This window comes from Peromyscus eremicus, chromosome 17, assembly GCF_949786415.1.
Source record: "Peromyscus eremicus chromosome 17, PerEre_H2_v1, whole genome shotgun sequence".
Classification (NCBI taxonomy): Eukaryota; Metazoa; Chordata; class Mammalia; order Rodentia; family Cricetidae; genus Peromyscus; species Peromyscus eremicus.
The window spans coordinates 31,263,766-31,281,848 of NC_081433.1; the positions used below are offsets into that span (position 1 = coordinate 31,263,766).

Here is an 18,083-nt window from a genome sequence, read left to right on the forward strand (position 1 = left end):
CACACACACACACACACACATCTGTACAAGTGCCTTCAGTCACTTCAGGACCTGCATCAATTACAGAAAGCTGCAGTTCCAAGGGCAGCCCATATGTAGCAACTGATCTGAGAAAACATAAACGTCTTTAGCCAGCTCAACCCAGAGTATTAGTGCCATTTAGCTCGACATCTCCCTGACAAGATGGGCAAACCTGACTGACATCTATCTCACATATCAACCTTCCTGTCCTATATTATTATCTTGCCTTTCCTTCCACAATTACTGACTCTCATTCACTGCCTAATAAACATTCTGTACCATAAACTCCATTATAGTGCCTAAAAGAACTAATATGGATTATTTCTTGAAATACAACTTGGAAAAGGTAAGCCATGAGAGGACCCTAAAGTATATTAATAGATCAGGACATTTTCATATCTCTATGCAATGAATCTATAGGTGTGTGTCTTAAAATTATTCTTGGATTTGTACTTTTAAAACTATGCTAATTGAAGCAACATGTATATAATTTTCAAGCATCTTTAATTAACATGTAGATAAATACATAATATATATATATATATATATATATATATATATATATATATCTTTAAGGTTGAGACATTTCACAGGCAAAAATTATCAAAAAAACAAACTCTAGTCTACATATGGATATGAAGTTTAAACTATGAAATTTCCCATAAGAAACCAGGCATAGGAACATTTACTTGTATATGTATATGCTACATAGTAGCATATGCTTGCATTCAAGAGGCTGAGAAATAAGGAACACCATATGTTTAAGACCATCCAGGGCTACATAACAACTTCCAGTCCAGCATCGACTACTTGGTGAGACCCTGATTTGAAATGCAAACAAAAACGGAAAACATCAAGAAATAGTGGAGTAATACTGACCAGAAAATTGATAATCAAAGGTTCAGAGAGGTTAACAAGGAGGAATTTCAAATAGCTACTGTTCAGATGAACACAGAGACCCAGAATATTATCTTTAGAAACTGATCTTTTTAAAAATAATTAGCAAATTATATTTAGTATGTTGTTCTCTATATTGACATTGAGAAACTATTTCCTAGGGTCGTAATTAATATTAATCATCTTTTTATTCTGTGTTGGGAAGTTCCAGACAGTAGACTATACAGTCAAAGAGAGTTTACTCTGTTTTTTTATTTTTTTATTTATTAATTATATATTTTTATTTTCACTAACAAGTTCATTTAAAATATAATTATGTTACTTCCCCTTTTTTCTTCCAATCCTTCCCATGCCCCCTCCTTTGATGGACTCTTTCCTTTCATTTTTCTCAAATATATATATATATATATATATATATATATATATATATATATATACACATATACGCATATAAATGCAATCTTCTGAGTCCATTTAGTGTGGTTGTGTATATATGGTTTCAATTCTGACCACTCTATATTGGATAATCAATTAGGGGGCTCATCTGTGGGAGAGACTAATTCTCCCTCTCTCAGCAGTCATTCCTTGTCTGTAGTTCTTTGTCTAGTATTGGGATCCTGTGATATGCCTATTGGTATTGTCATTGTTCAGGTCCTGTTCAGGCAACCATAGTGTTGAGGTGTCATGGGTGTAAATTCCCTATCATTTTTAGAAGACTTCCTGATCCTCTAGATCTTACGATCTTTCCATCCCCTTTTCCATGGTGTTCCCTGGACCTTGGGTATAGGAGTTATGTTGTATATGTACCTGTTGAGGCTGGGCTCCACATGATCCCTGCATTATGTCCAGTTGTAGTGTTCTTTAATGGTCTTCATGTGCTGTAACGAGAAGCTTCTATGATGGCAGGTGATTGCTACACGTATCTGTGGGCATAGGATAAATTTTAGAATCCAATTAGGAATTATGCTGGTCTACTAGTGGTAGTAGGTTCTCATTAAAGATCCATGACTGCACTAACCCTTAGTAGTTGTCTAAGCTTCTAGTACGAGTCATGATACCTCTCCTATTGAGTGAACCTTAAGTCCAATTAGATAGATGTTGGTTACTGCCAAGGCATGAGTGCCGCTATTGCACTTTTAGGGGGTTCTTGTTATGCTCGTCATTGTTATAGTTTATGGATATCACAGCTGCATAGGACTATTGATTTCTTCCCTCCCTTGGCAGTTTACATAGTACTTTCTGGTACTGTGAAAGCTAGACCTCAGGAAGAAGGCTTTCAGATTAGATCCAACTTGAATCTTTTGAGTCCTGCATCTGAAGGTTTTGGTATCTCCAGGAACAGGGGCTTCTGAGAAGCAACCAAGGGCAGCAGCAATGGCCTATATTGTTTGGGGAATCACTTAGACTATCATGAACAACTCAGAGGTTTCTTATGCTTGGTACTGGAGTTTTGTTAACTACTCTATGGCCCTTATGGGAAGCATTGTAAGACTAAGTAGCATAACTTCATAGGTATAGAGGTATAGATATATAGATACTGTATATAATTTGGGCTAAATATAAAATAATACAATTCCTTGAGGTTTTGTTAAACATCCTTATTGTTATTTGTCCCTTCTCCCTCTCTGTCCTTCTGTATTGACCTCCCTCCCTGATCTGAAATTTAAGTCTGCTTTCAAAAGGTTGGGTTTTTACTCCTTGAAAAGCTTTCAATGAGAGCATGAATTTCATGGGAAATTGTGGTAAAACTGGCTAATGAAAATCTTTGGAATTACATATCTGCATAATAATTTTCCTGTGACTAAAACAAAAGCATTTTAGATTTAGGCTAATGTGACCTCAAATTGATAAGAAGACTGCTGGTGAGCTAAGATTTAGAGATCAATAGGACACAAGAATCAGCTAAATTTGCAGGCACTGCAGCCATGGCAACAACCTTGGCCGAGTCTCCACACAGATAGTAACAAGAAACGTTAAAATGACTGGGAACGGAGCCAAGAGAAGAAACTCAGAAACAAGGACTTCGTAAATCTTAAGGATAGACGTCTCCCTGCACATGAAAAGCAAAGGACAACTTCTAAAGCATTTTCTTTGATTAATTTTCTGATCTCTTTAAATTTAAGAAACCTACAGTCTGGGGAGCTGACCCAGCCTTTCAAAGAAAAGGACAGATAGTTCCATGGTTCTCAGCATGCAGGTCCATGGACTATCAGACCCACCTGGAGAGACTCTAAATCCTATGACCTGTTTAGAATAAAAAACAATATCCAAGAATCCCAAGAGCATTTAGACACAGGATAAAGAGCAGTAATTCTGGGGCACTTGAATATAAAAAGAAAATTCATCAGGAAGTTGAAGGATCTGGAGAGAAGCTGCTGAAGTTGCGATCATTTACAGATGCAGAGATCCAAAGAAGTTCTCCTGGAGTGAAGTCTCTTTTCCACGCTTGGGAAACTGCAAGAGAGTTATTACAATTCTATAAGGCGGGAACAGAAGCAAAGCGACCGCTGTGCTGAAAGAGGACCTCTGGAACAATTCAGCATCGGCACCATCACAAATAGGAAATGATGCCAAGCTGCAGTAGAAGTACACCAAATTACATAATAGGGGTGTTGGAGAAACTGAGAATAACCCCAAACACCACTTATCCTTCTATCAAACTGGTTTGACTAGTCTAAAATAGAGAAGGACATTACATCAGCCTTTTACTAATCCATGGTCACTGATATAGCAAATGCAGATCTCTTGATTTTGGTCACTGGTGTACTTTGCCTTCATGTAGCCAGAATTATACCTTTATTATTTTACTCTGGGGACACACTCTCAAGCACCATGTTATAATCAAGGGACATGGAATTTAAATAAAAGTCCTTGACCTAACACAGGGGGACAGTGTATTCATTTCAAAGATGCCACATTGATTAGCCGTTAGAAATAGTTGTATCCAGGGCCCTGTCTTACCTCATTAATTTGATGGCTATCCATAACACAACAATTTAGCATAGAACAATATCCATGGGCCATTAGGACAGTATAGCGGTGATGGAGCATGCCCTTAATCCTAGCACTTGGTAGGCAGAGGAAGACAGATCTCTCTGAGTTTGAGGCTAGCCTGGTCTACAGAGCAAAGAGTTCTAGGACAGCCAAGGCTACATAGAGAAACCCTGTTTCAGGGGATAAAAGGTCTTCTAGGAATAGTGTTATGGGAAGCAAATAAATTATGAACACAATAAGGAAAAGAATTTGTTCTTGAAAGCCACATCACTAAACAGGAAGCAAAGAAATTACTACATATGAATATTGCCACTTTTGTATCATGTAGCAAGTTCAACATTAGATAGTATAACCTGATAAACATGATGTCTTGCAGGTTATACAGCCCACAGAACCAAAACACGACTCCTCAGTGTTTTGCCATTGATGGAGATCTATTACCATGTCCCTACACAAATAACAGGACCCAAATTTGAAAGCCAGTCCTCCAGCTACTCACTTTGCTGCAGTTAAAATAACAATTCCTAGAGTGAACATCAAATCCTTTTGCTACCCGCAGGAATCAGTTTGTGATCATTGGTCACTGCCTGGGAAGAATAGGTAAATGAGATCTCTGCCATTAAATTTAAATATTATAATCGTTTGAGCAGAATTATCATCTCTAAAGACGTACTAAACCTTCACAGAATGGTGGTAGAGCCCTAAAGTCAGCCCCAGAAACAAACACCTTTATTGATCCTAAAAGCACACTGCTGCTTTTAAAAAAACATTATACTTGACTTCTACCCTTTGGGTCTAACACTTCTAGACCGTTACTTATAAATAATGCAAAGTGTGGTGGCCACCAAAATTCCAGATTCAGGGCAAAAAGTGACTGGCGGTACAATCATATTCATTAGCTTCAAAGTAATTTCTCCCTTCACAGTGTTACTTCCCCTAACTCATGACTTCCGGCAAATGCTTGGAAGTGACAGTCGAGTCAATAGATATGGAAAAACTTCAAGAATACTTTGTGATATTCATCATCGTGGAGATACCTGAGGCAATAAAGTGGAAGTCCTGAACCTTTATTAAAGCACCAGATAGAACGCCGTAGAGCTGATGTATGCACTGAATTTAGAATAACAGGTTCTTTGGAGGAATGATTTTGGTTTTTTGTTAAACACATTGTTATAAACTTAGACTTTCTTATTAATCTGATGAGCCTGAGCTCTGGAGGCACAGACAGAGAGGGAGTCAAAAGGGGACAGGAAGTTAAAGGAGATGCTTAGACCCTCAAGCACATGTAACAAACTTTAAGTACTCAGACTTAGGGCACCCAACCTTAGTCTCAGGACATATTTATACAGAACCCACATTAAAGTGGCATTTTGCCAAAAGTAGTTATATAACAGATTACATCATTGTTTACTTTTGGGTTCCCCAGGCGTCTAGTGTTAGCCAATTTGTGCCGACTCATATCCCTGCACACCCCACACACACACCCTCACCCCCATATCCAGCACTAGTCATCTTAGCCAATACTGGATACCTATATTATTGCCATGTTAGGTAAGCATGAACTTGGCTCTACAGCCCTCTGCTCCCTATAACGGTAACTATTGGGGCTGGGGGCTCTTGATGAAATAAAAATAAATAGTGGTTTCTGGCTGCCAGAAGTATACATAATCTCAAATTCTCTTTGGAAGAAAATGTGTTAACCAATCAGAAGCTGCTGCTGTGTGGACTTTCCCAGGGAGATGTGAACAAATGTCCCTTCACTCCAGACAGGGCACCAACAGATAAAAGTCTGATGTCATCCAAGTTCAGCTTGGGGAATCGATGAGTTTATTGGGTCTATTTATGAGGAAATTTGATGACTCCTAATAGCTATACCATCATAGAGTCTTGCCCTAGCGTGAATGATGGTTTCCCCACAGCAGCACAAATAAAGATCCCCTTTTAGCTAACCTTCCACACTTTATATACTCTATCACCTTCCAAGCCTCTGAGACCTCAGGAATTGCACACAGGTGGGAGAGAAGTATACAAGTAAGGGTCTAATGTACATCCTCACAACCCTTCCTCTAGGCGCGAACATCAACAAGCCTGACCATGACGGTCCATTGCAAGTAGTCACAGCTGCTCTCAGGATGATGGTAATGACAGTTAATGCTCTGAGAGCTTGTGCTCTACAAACAATAAGAGAAGTTTATGGACAGAGGAACAATGATATGCTAAATGTTTTAACAAAAGGGAGCAAGGGAATTCCAATACAAGAAAAGGCCTTTGGGGTCTCTTTTTTTCAGCTACAAGATTTTTTTTTTTGATAGTGTCATAGTTCTCTAGCATTTCTGTTCTGCAAACTGGTCCTGCCAAGCAAGGCTGGAGCACAAGGTTGTAGTACAACCTCAATGCACTTTGGGGACCTGAATGTAAGGTTACTCAATCTGATGCGAATCAAAGCTGTTTGTAGTATATGTGGGAACTTTTTTACCTGCTGACACTGTTTGATGTATTTCAGCCTTGCCCATCAGAAGCTCTGCATGAAGAAGAGCTATGATCTTAAAATATCCTACCTAGCTCAGTCCTATAGGCAATGCCTGTGGGGGGCGGGGGATGGTCTTCCAGGAAAGAGATCAAGCTATGCTATTTCAACAACTAGAAATACTAATTAAACTTGAGTGGAACACATTCTAGGATAGTCATGGATGATCAGGGTTGTGATAAGATAAAAGGAAAACCTGGTAGGATATTTTCAGCAAAACAATAATGCAAATTAAATGTTTCTACTTACTACTTATAGAACATTCAATAGGTACATTACTACACATGCAAGGCAATGCATATTTTCCACATAATTGAAACATTACACTGTAGCCTGATGAAGCCTTTGGGGTAGCAGTATGAAAGACGGGAATTAAAATGGTCCATTTAGGGGTTCTTTAGGTCCATCTGATTTGGGGATCATGCAAAAATATCTTGATGCTATTAATCTTTTAATCTTTACATTGAAATTTTACATAAATTTGTAGCATACAGAAATTGTCTTTAAATTAATCGAATTATATTAACATTCCTGGCAGAAATTGATGTCTTGCAGTTGTAGGATGGGGTGTGGCTTTTGGCTAGTTATCAGCTGGATGTTATCTTTGGCTCCTACAGGCCACCTGAAGCTTATTTCTACTCTGGCTTTCCCCATCATGGTGCTTATCTCATCCATTCAGTAAGGAGAATCCCTACTGCTAGAAAGCATACACTGAAACCGAGTTTCATGTGTCATGATAGGTTCAGCACCCCTCACTTTTCTGTATTCCACTTTTAGAAAGCACTCACACCTCTTTCACAGAGAGGTATTGCACAAAAGCACAAGCATTGGGCTGGGATTCAGGGAAATTAAACACAAAATTCTTCTTCTCCAAGGTGTCTCCAATGGTATTGATGCTTTATTGGCATCTAAAAGTCCAAAATGTCATTATATACATCTATTCATGTATGAAAGAGACTCATAAGGTGTACATAGGAGTTCCTACAGCTCAGTTGCTTTTAATCTGTGTGCTTGTGAAACTAAAAAGACAATTTTATACTCCAGACATATCCAATATTAAGTGATAGGATAGTCACAATGTAAAAGCTATCAACACTTTGGTTTAAAAAGAAGGAGATCAGTCAGGCATAGTGGCACCTATCTGTAGTGCAGACAGTGAGAGGCAGGAGCATAAGCATTTCTGCAAGCTGGAGACTAGCCTGGTCTAGAGAGTGAGATCCAGGCCAGTAGAGCTACATATCAAAACTCTCTCTCTAAAGAACAATGGAGTGGGTAAGGAAACAGGAGGCTCTAAAATCTCGCCAGACAATTAAGAGTCCTTGTTTGGTTTTCAAGACCATCTCTGTCACTCCTCTTTTACATAGTTTTGAAATTCAGTTCTGCTTTGGGTTTTCATGTATGTCATCACTGAGAACCAGAAACTGGAAACTTACTTGGTTCTTAATCCTCGCCATGTCAGAAAAAAAACCTGTCTTACTTTGGAGTCTCGGGAAGACCTCAAAAGGGCTTCATTTGACCCAGTTAGTTGATCCTTATATTAGATTCTAGGACTAAGATGGTATGTATGATTAGTCAACCTTGGACAAGTAACTAGCTCTAGAAATAAGCTTAGGGCCACTCTTACTGGAACTAAATGAACTTTAAAAGTTTACCCTATGCCCAGTAAAATGTCTGATTGTGTAATGAAGAAAATGTTGTGGCTCTTTGTTATGAAGAAGAGATTTTTCAGATCTAGATTCAAGCAACCAAGATATTATTTACATGCAATTAGTATTCTAGTTTCTGCTGAATCCCCTCCATTCCAACTCCTTCATTCATAAGAATTAGTACTCTCATTCATCTCACAGTCTGCAAAATATAGATGTAATCCCATCAACTTCCTGTCTGAAAGAGTAAGACAAATCAGCTCTACACAGCATCCCTATTAGAGAAGTAGTCAATGCAGGGAATTAATTTGATGAGAATAAACTTCCTACTCAACCAGACAGTCAACTTCAGATATTCATGATACAAAACAGGACAGCTGCAGCATGAGCCCGGAAATAAGACTGTCACATCCCTCTACACAACAGCATGAGATGTGGGGAGAACCAGTAAGGGAAGAAATGCTCAGAATCCCAGCCAGAGCAGAAACCGTTCCCTCAGCTTCGCTTGGTAGAGGTTCCATTCTCCTAAGAAACTCATCAGCTGGTTAGTACTCACATTTATTGCTAAGCTGATCTATGATCTATGAGTCCAAGGCCAGCCTAGTCTACATAGAAAGTTCTAGATCAGTTCAAGCTACACTGACCCTGTGTCAAAAGAACTAAAAGATAAAAGAAAAAACCGGTTGTTTCCCTTACAAAAATCTGTGTGAACGGGTTGGAAAGCAAATGGTTACATATTTCATACAAATATGAGTATCTTTGAGGTTAAACTCTCCTGGAAAATTCGCCTTGGAAATTGCCTGGCCATCAACATCTTTGAAGTCACTGATGGGACATGAGGGAGCTTAGATTTTTTTTGAAGGAAAGAGTATTCATTGTTTCTCTTATCTACACCTTTCAGCCTGGTTATCTCTTTCTTGATGTTTTGAGTCCACCAGAAATTTCACCTCCTTAGAGAAGCTTTCCCTGGACCATCCATCCTCTGAGTCTGTTCTCTCCTTTTTTTTCCAGTGTGTAAAGCTTGTTGAAGTACATTGCAGTTCACACTTAGGGTATTGTTAATCTCCTTGTTTTCTAAAACTTTCTCTGACCACACATTAAGCTCCATGATGCAGGAATGACTTCCTCTTTATCATCACATTCCTTAGTACTCAACACAGAGTCTAGTATGTAGTAACCATGAATGAATATTGGATGCACCAATGGGAAGAACACCTAACTCAAGTGGTTAAGACCTTGCTATTGTTAATAGAGGTTCTACAAGACTAATTCTTTCTATGATCACATGGGGTGAAAAAAACTGTTTTTTTTTCATATGAAGCCTACAAAACAAGTAAACATGAATTAACTATATTATTTGATAACTTCAATATCATAATCTCTAAATACTAAAGATTTTTCCTAGGCCACTTAGACTTTTCTCATTTTAAGTTATCTTCTATAGTAGAACAGCTCTCGCCTGAAAAATCAATGTTATCAAAAGCATAAAATAAAAGTGTTTAATTCCCTTTCAAACCTGTGTTAAATTCAAAACAAATCAATAAAAATATTTTTCAAGGCCAAAAGGGACCCATGTTACATTTAGAAGGCAAGTCATTGCATAGAAATATAACCTACACTTTACTTAATTTTAAAAAACAAATGAAAGCTTTATTCTGTGGTTATAATGAAGTCTTCTTTACAGCCCAAGACAAAAACAATGTAATGGAACAATAAAGGACATTTTGTTGTTGTTTTGTTTGCTTTATTTTGTATAGTCTTCATATACCAGTAAAAATAAACTCTTTAATAAATAAATATATATAATAAATATTTATAAATTGAAAAACATATAAATAGGTCCATTCTTCTAAAAGAAATGTTCCATCCTGGTGTGGCGTGTTTTGTAGCTCAAAGTCATCTAGAATTTTGATTTTTGTTTTGTTTTATGTATAATGTTATAACCTGCAGATTTCTACAAGGTCCTCAGAATTTATGAGGCAGTAATTATGTCATCTTGATACACTTCTTCAACATGAAGTATCTATTCTTAAGGTAAATGTCCAAAGTAAACATTATCCAGAGAGGTGAGGCATCAGCAGCAAGATTCACATTATCCACAGATTAACTGATTTCAGCTTCAGTCAGCTGGTAAGACTAGGCCAATGAGTCTGAGGAAATATAATCCATTTATGAGGAATGATCTTGCTTTGCTTCAAGTTAATTCCTTATTCTCAATATTCTTCACAAATACAGTCTCTCAGTGAAAAACAGACTTTGTAATATTCTGAACATCTTCTTCAGTGTTATTTAACAGAAACTGTGACTTAAAAATAATGGCTCCAGGTTCATCAAGTGTACATCAGTAAGTCTTTGTATAATTCTGGAACTCTTTCTGGGTCCACTGGTCTTGGTAAGAAATGAGTGAATTTTTGATGTCTTTTGGATCTGGCACCATCTCTTGGAGTTCCATCTTTGTTAAGTGCTACAAAATACCTGCGGCCAGTGTCTCCATGCTTATATATGTTGGATGAATAGGTATTATACCAGTTCTCTTCAAATTGCTCCCTGAAGATGCATTCCGAAGTCAATTTCTCCTTTAAAAAAAAAAGAGAAAAGAAAGAAAGCCTTTTAGAAATGCCTTCAAAATAAGTTCTCTATAAAAGTCTCAACTCTATAGTATGTCTTTGCTTATAGCTATATCCTTGTCAAGTTAAATTACAATGTTTTATTTTGATTTTGTTTATACATCATGTGCAATTCTTTCCTCTATTTCACTTTATCCAGTAGTTCAAGGAACTTTATACCAAATATTCGAACTTTTGATTTTATTTTCAAACATGCAATAAATATTTTGAGCTTTCCTGTGTTCTGTATTATCTCCGTCCTGCCCCCATCACTAAGTGGATCTGTAGTTTATCTTGTCTCATCATGAGCTAGATACCAAAGGCAGGAACATTAAATCTCTGCTACCAAGTTGGAAAACTCAAAACCCTGCTACAATTTAAATTCCTAACTCGAGTTCATCACTTCAAATCAGATATAATCTTATAAATGTATTATTCAATGATTAAATTCCCCATGGTTAGCTTCTGAGTATGCTACTACTAATATCAAGGAAAATGAAGTAGAACTTTAATGGTTTCTTTTATTTTCAAAATCTCTCTCTCTCTCTCTCTCTCTCTCTCTCTCTCTCTCTCTCTCTCTCCCTCTCTCTCTCTCTGTGTGTGTGTGTGTGTGTGTGTGTGTGTGTGTGTGTGTTCATATATACATATATTTTAAAGGTGAGACCTCAATTGTTTATTTATTTCAACACATACCATGAACACTGTGTGCGTGTACTTTCTCAAAGTTCTATCAATTGTTTTCTAATTCTATCTTCAGATCACCATACATTACAATCTTTTTTGTTTGTTTGTTTTTCCAGAGCTGACACCTAATGTTCTATTTCTGGTAGGAATGATCAAAATATAGAGGAATTGGAAGACTCAGGACAATGGACAGGAAGACCAGGTGAGATTATGGCAATAATGGTTGAAAACTTAAAAAGTAATATTGAATGACTATACTCTTGACTTCAACACACTTAAATTTAGGATATTAGTTTCTAATTTTTATACAAGTATGTAGACATATATAATTTATGTCAGTCACATATAGTAATGCTTACCAATCATTATAGATAGACACTTTAATTAAAATCATAATTTTAAGAATTGTAATAATAATCAAAAATGACAATACATACTGATCCATAGAGTTCTCCTTTGTCATTCATTCCAAGGTAAAGACCACTGTCCACACCTCTGATGCTGACCAGTCCCACTGCCACACTGATGAATTCCAGGATACCTGAATTTTTAAACAAATTAAAGATTTGTATTGATTAATGAACATATAACTACAGGAAGGACAGTGATAAAGATCAGCACTTTTTGGCATTCATTCCACAAATAAATGGAAGCTACTGTCATCAGGGATGAATAGGTGACAGAGTTACTTCTGGTCTTCCATGGTTCTACCACTTAATTATAACCGTTTTCCATGAATTATTTTGATCTCATTTACAAGAATCAGACCAATCTCTTATACTTCATATGGGTATAACATTATTTCAAAGCTTCTAAAAAGCTTCTTCTGGGCTGGAAAGATGGTTCGTCAACTTGCAGCTTGTGTTGATTTTTTTCCTATCAAGTTGACACAAGCTAGAGTCACCTCAGAGGAGGGAACCTCAATGGAGAAAAAGCGTCTAATCAGGTTGGCCTGTGGGCAAAGCCATGATAATTTTCTTGACTGATGATTGATATGGAAGGGCCCAGCCGAATATGGATAGTTCATTCCCTGGGCAGGTGGTCCTGGGTGCCATCAGAAATCAAACTTAGTAAGCTATAAGAAGCAAACCAGTAAACAACATTCCTTCCTCCAGGCTCCTGACCTGACTTCCTTCACTAGTGACCTGGGAATTGCAAATGAAATGCATCTTTTCTTTCCCCCAAGTTCCTTTTGGTTCCTGTTTTATAACAACCATGGAAAACCTAAAACATTGTTCTTGCAGAGGACCCAGGTTTGGTTCCCAGCACCCAAATGGCAGAGAACAACCAGCTACAACTTGATTTCCAGAGGATCTGACGCCTTCTCTGTCTTCTGTGGGCACTGCAGTACACATGTGGTACACAGGCATATATGCAGACAAAACGCACATGCACATAGAATAAAATTTTTAAAAATAAAGAGCTAATAATTAATTTTTACCTCAACTTCAAAAACTCTCTGATAATAAGGGAGGAAGATACTTTTATTCCCGTGTTAGATAGAAAGAAACTGAGGCTCAAAAATATTGACTGAAATGCCTTTGTAACACGACCATGGGATATGACCTTTGTAAATGATAAAAACGGTTCTTGAACTTACATTTTCTGAACCATAATCTAATGATTCTAAGACAATATGTGAGGGTACAATAGTTTCTAGACTTTGTAGATTACAAAAATGTGCTATATCCTATTCCATGATATATAAAAATAAAATGTTCAGTTCAGAGAAATAATAAGGTTTTGTAATTCATTTTATATGATAGCCAGATACCAAGAGTTTAGCATATAAATGGATTTTTCTATGCATAATTTTCTGGAATTATTTTGATGTACGAAGAGATAAACTAATTTTGAAAGTTCTGAACTTAATACATCAACAAACTACAGTTTAAAAAGACAGTGTATCTCTGTGTGATACCCTTTTTTTTGCTGTACACACAAACCTTTGGACCAATGATGCCTTTTTCTGGTCCTTTCCTTAGACTGCTGAACAAGTGTCACCATATGTACTGTGCTTGGACCTGCCTTCCTTAATAGCTTTTTGTCTTCACCCTACCCTAAGCTTTACAAATAGCATAAATGTGTACCACTTAGCCTGACTCTTGCTCTTAAGTCATCTCTTGATTTATTGTACAAGTTCCTGTTTGGACACATGATACTCCCAAAGCCAAGAGAAAGTACAGAATCTGACTGTTTGCTGATATGGAAAGCTCTGTTCTACATAGAGATTATTAATTTGCTCTTTGGCCAAAAAAAAAAAAAATGCACAGCATAGATTCTTAGTAAGACGGATGAGCTCTTTGGAACTATTAGGACTTTCATACTAGTAGAACTCTAGACTATCAGGGATCTTACAGCACAATGCACTACTACATAGCCTGTAAATTGTTTGAAAGAGCCAGTCTCCCTGATTGAGAGGCTGAAGCAGGGAAGATAGGATGCAGCAGGAAGGTCTAGACTCCACAGGACACCAGCACAATGCAGCTGTGGACTGAGGGGTAGTGGAGGAAAATCACACTCACTGCCAAGCTCCTCAGTGAAAGTTCCATGTTAGGAACAAAATATAAACCTGAACCATAATTGACATAAATATATATAAATGGAATCTCACCCAGGATATAATTATAAATGTGTAATTACTTTAAATTATATTGAATATTCACTCAAATTAAAAACTATGTGTGGCTGTTGTGTACCCAATGTTTCTACCCCAGGACACACTCCACCTACACATTAAATCTTATCTTAAGATAATACTGTCCAAAATATGTAATTACATAAGTAAAAATGATTACACGTCTTTAGAATAATTATATCCAATAGTTTTAGCTTTATTAAACAACATGTAAAACCTTATACATAACCAGGCGTAAATGATTTTGCAATGGCTCATGGAACTGATGGGGAAAAGATTACGTGTGTTTTTGTGCCCCTCCTAAAGATTTTAGCCACACTTTTAAATTCTGATCCTTTTTCTCACCAAAGAAATAGTATACCACATAGTAATTTGTAATCGTTTGATTCTTAAATGAGATGTGACAAGTCTTTCTTATTTATAATATGAGGTGGCAACTAAGCTAATTCTCTTCCAAAGAATAGACGTGAAGCACTTTCCTTAAGAGGTAATCACAGATTTTAGGTAGATTTTCTAATGCCCAGTGTCCCATAAAAAGACTTGGAGGTCCTTTGTCTTTCTGGTATCATTTTCAAAGCCAGCCTTTTCTCAAATCATAATAAACAGGTGAGTCAACCCACAATGCAACCACATCAGACAAATCTATGGAGAACAGAGGAGAATAAAGGAAAAGGCTTTAAATGAATATGTTTGATCTCAGGCTACACTTTTTTCTAAAGGAATGATTCTATGTTTACGTGTTAGGTAAAGTCTTCCTTCTATACTACTGTACAGAAAAACTCTGCTAGAGAGATCCAGGTAGCTCCGATGGGATATTATTTTAGCCTCACTGAGAACTCTCTGTTTATGTTCAGTAGATATGGTTTTAAATTTTTAAAAATTTGAGTTTTTGTTGTGTTCAAATTATCATAAAACTATTTTAGTGGTATTTAATATCTTAAGTAGCCATCATTGAGGGTTTTTTTCAAAATTCTTATTTTAACATCACAGAAGTGAGTTTTTTTTAATGGATATCATTTAATGCTTAGTTATTAAGGCACTAGCAAAAGAGGATAGAGAAGCACACCACATTGCATACATTAAATATGACCTTGTCCCCGATCCTCTGGCAGTCAGTTGTGATATCTTGGCCACTCAGAGCACTTTAAGGTATCATAAAGAGGCTGTTCCTTTAGGCTCACATACTAATATGGATTGTCTTCTCTTTACATAATAGTGATTATTTTGTTCCTCTATATAATCTACCACCAAAGTGTGACTTAAGCCAACACAGAATCAAAGTCATATTTTCCTAAACAATCATACAACATATAAGCTTTACGGTATCCTAATAAGAATATGCCACACCCATTCCTAAAGGATCAGATTTCAATGCAGCTCAAGGAAGGTTACCAAGTCTGCGAGTATTCATTAATCTATTCCAACAGAATCTGTCTTCTAAGGACACAGAACACAGCCGAGGAAGAGGTAACAACTACATTACAAGTGGCTAATAAGAAGAATTTTCTTACTCCATTGGTATGAGGGGGGAAAGTCGGATATTGCTTACATTGAACTCTCAGCTGCTTTGCCTGAAAGAGTTAGCACATTTGGGGAGATTTTTATGTAAGGAGTGGGCTACAGTCATTCTACTGTCAGTCAGTGGGCCACCTGGTCAGCGAATTCTTCGGTGTCAGCCTCCTCCATTTAAAAAACACTTTCCAAAAGTGACCCCAGGTTGGCCACTAGGTCATGACACTCTTGACTCACAGTCAGTGGGAATTTGGAAGAGATCAGTGGAAGCTGCAAACACGTGGGTTTTTAAAAGTCAAGTTTTCTAAGCCCTTAAGTGCTGCCAAATGACCACCACATGCTTATTCTCCCATCTAAGGTTACAAACGCTCCTGAAGTGGAGATTTACACTCTCCAAAGTTTTAATGAGCACTGCAAGTGCGAAAAGAAACGGGAGTGTAAGGCTAAGACGAGCATGAGACAAGAAAGAGCGACACCGAGATGATATACTGTAGAAAAAAAAAAAAGTTATGTAGGGCTTGCTCATGCTGGCGACAAATAAATGATATTATGTATGTATTTTTTAATATAATGACACCCTCCAATGATATCACAGGTTAGATAAGGAAAGTCCCTTGAGCATGTTAGCAGGTTAACTGATGAGAGAGAAAAAAAAAAAGTAGCCACAGGGGAAGTATCCCGGGATATTAGAACCAAAAGGCACCTTTAGCAAACCATGGAATTTAACCTATCTTGTCTGTTGTACAAGCAAGGAAGCAGGACTCACACTGAGGAGAGCGAGCGCTTGCTAGCTACCTGGCTGGCCCAGGAGTAAGGAACAGTAGAAACTTTACTGATCTAATCTAGAATCAGCTTCATCCTATTAACCCCTTCTGCTCCCAGGTACTGCTGGCTGTATGTAGAAACGATTCTCTGTGTTCCCAGCCGTATCTTCTTTCTCTTTCCCATTTCCTCTTACCTAAGGTCAATACCAAGATCTCTGCTTTCGAGTTTCGCAATTTCTAAAGGGAATCTTGGCCAGGTGGGCATGCTCCGTCCTTCTCCCTCCTCCCTCTCTCCATCTCCCTCCACCCCCCACCCCCTAGCCAGGAACTCAGAAAACTGCAGTCAGGCAGTCCTCCAAGTAGAACTGTGAAGTCACATTCTGTTTAAGAACCATCCTCCAGAGTGAGAAACCGGAGGATTAGCCGCATAACTGCGGGGCACGCTTTAAGATATAAGATGCTTCCCGTTATTAATTTCCAAAAAGTGAACACAGAATTACAAGTGTGTAAGGAAGAGAACACGATATAGGTACCTCTTATAATAAAACTGCTTGCGTAGCAAGGACTGCAGGGTAAGGCTGGGGGCGGGTTAGGTGGGTAAAACAAGACTTGGGGCCCCAGGCAGTAGAGAAAACAGAGCAGCATCGTGCCCCCCGGGTGAGGAACCCATCCACGCTTTCTCCTCCCACGCCCTGTATGGGGAGCTGCGCTCCTCCAGGGCAGGACAATTTCTCCCAAGCCCAGAGCCCGGCACCTCACACCCCATGGGTCTAGGGTCTCAGGCAGCCCTTTCTCATTCCGTCAGCGTGGAGGGAGAGAGGTGAGAAGAAGCGGAAGGGAGTTGAGGGCACAAGGGCGGGGCGGGATGCTTGTACCTACCGAAGAGGCTGTGATCCTGCCGGGTGCCCTGCACGCTGCCGTCGGGCAGGATCTGCAGGTGGAAGCCGGTGCGGCAGTAAAGCTGCCGCCGGCGCAGGATACCGTGCAGGTGCGCCAGCTCCACCGAACCCGGCCCGCCGCCTCGGGCACCCCGCTCCAACGCGCCCCGCCGCTCGCCTAGCAGCGGCGGCCGCTCCCCTGCAGGAGGCAGCAAAAAGTGCGACCCCACCTGCTGGCCCAAACCCTCCAAGCCGCCCAAGAAGGCTCCGACTTCGGTTAAGGGAGCCATGGACAGGCCCGGACAGAAAGGTTGAAATTCCGGAAAACAAGAGAACCCCAATCAAAACTGTAGCAAGGGTGGCGAGGCTAATGCAGAAAAACTATAGCAAAATAGGCGCAAAAAGTTAAGGCTGGGTTACTCCTGTGAGGTCTCTGCAGGGACAGTGCACTGCACTGTCTTGGAAGCGATCTTCTCTCTTTGGGTAGGTGAGAGCTGGCTGCTGGCTTTGCAGAAACATCTAGAGCTGAGGCTGCTGATTTGAGGCTGGGGCTGGGGGCTGGGGCTCCAGCTCAGCAAACTGATCAGATCAGAATCCTGTGTACATACACTCCCGGTATATATGCGGGTCCTCTTGACATATGCTAATCAAGTCCTTTCAAGCGCGCCTGGGAGGTTGGTTTTGTTTGAAATCTTAAACCAGCCTCCTCTCAACACGTTTTTTTGCTCTTCGGAAGTGACTAAACCAACCCAGCACTTGGAAAACTCCTTTCTTGCACTTGGCCAAAGTCAGTCAGCCAGCAAATTCGGGGAGGCTCAGCGGACACCCCTGGTCCTCTGGGTTGTCTCTGGGACAACCAGGGTGCTGTCTGGCCGCTGCTGCTGTACAACCCACCTTTGATGTGAGCTCATTTGCA

At 38.9% G+C, this 18,083-nt stretch overlaps 1 protein-coding gene across 1 annotated transcript; it reads right to left on the reverse strand.

The window, feature by feature from the left end:
- Positions 1-9,959: 9,959 nt before the first annotated feature.
- Positions 9,960-17,457, reverse strand: Fgf20 (fibroblast growth factor 20). Its single transcript, XM_059244845.1, has 3 exons — positions 17,169-17,457; positions 11,813-11,916; positions 9,960-10,661 (listed from the first exon to the last, which is right to left on the reverse strand). The coding sequence occupies exons 1-3, from the start codon at positions 17,455-17,457 to the stop codon at positions 10,416-10,418; spliced, it is 639 nt and encodes a 212-aa protein (XP_059100828.1). The 3' UTR covers positions 9,960-10,415.
- Between the last annotated feature and the right edge of the window lie 626 nt (positions 17,458-18,083).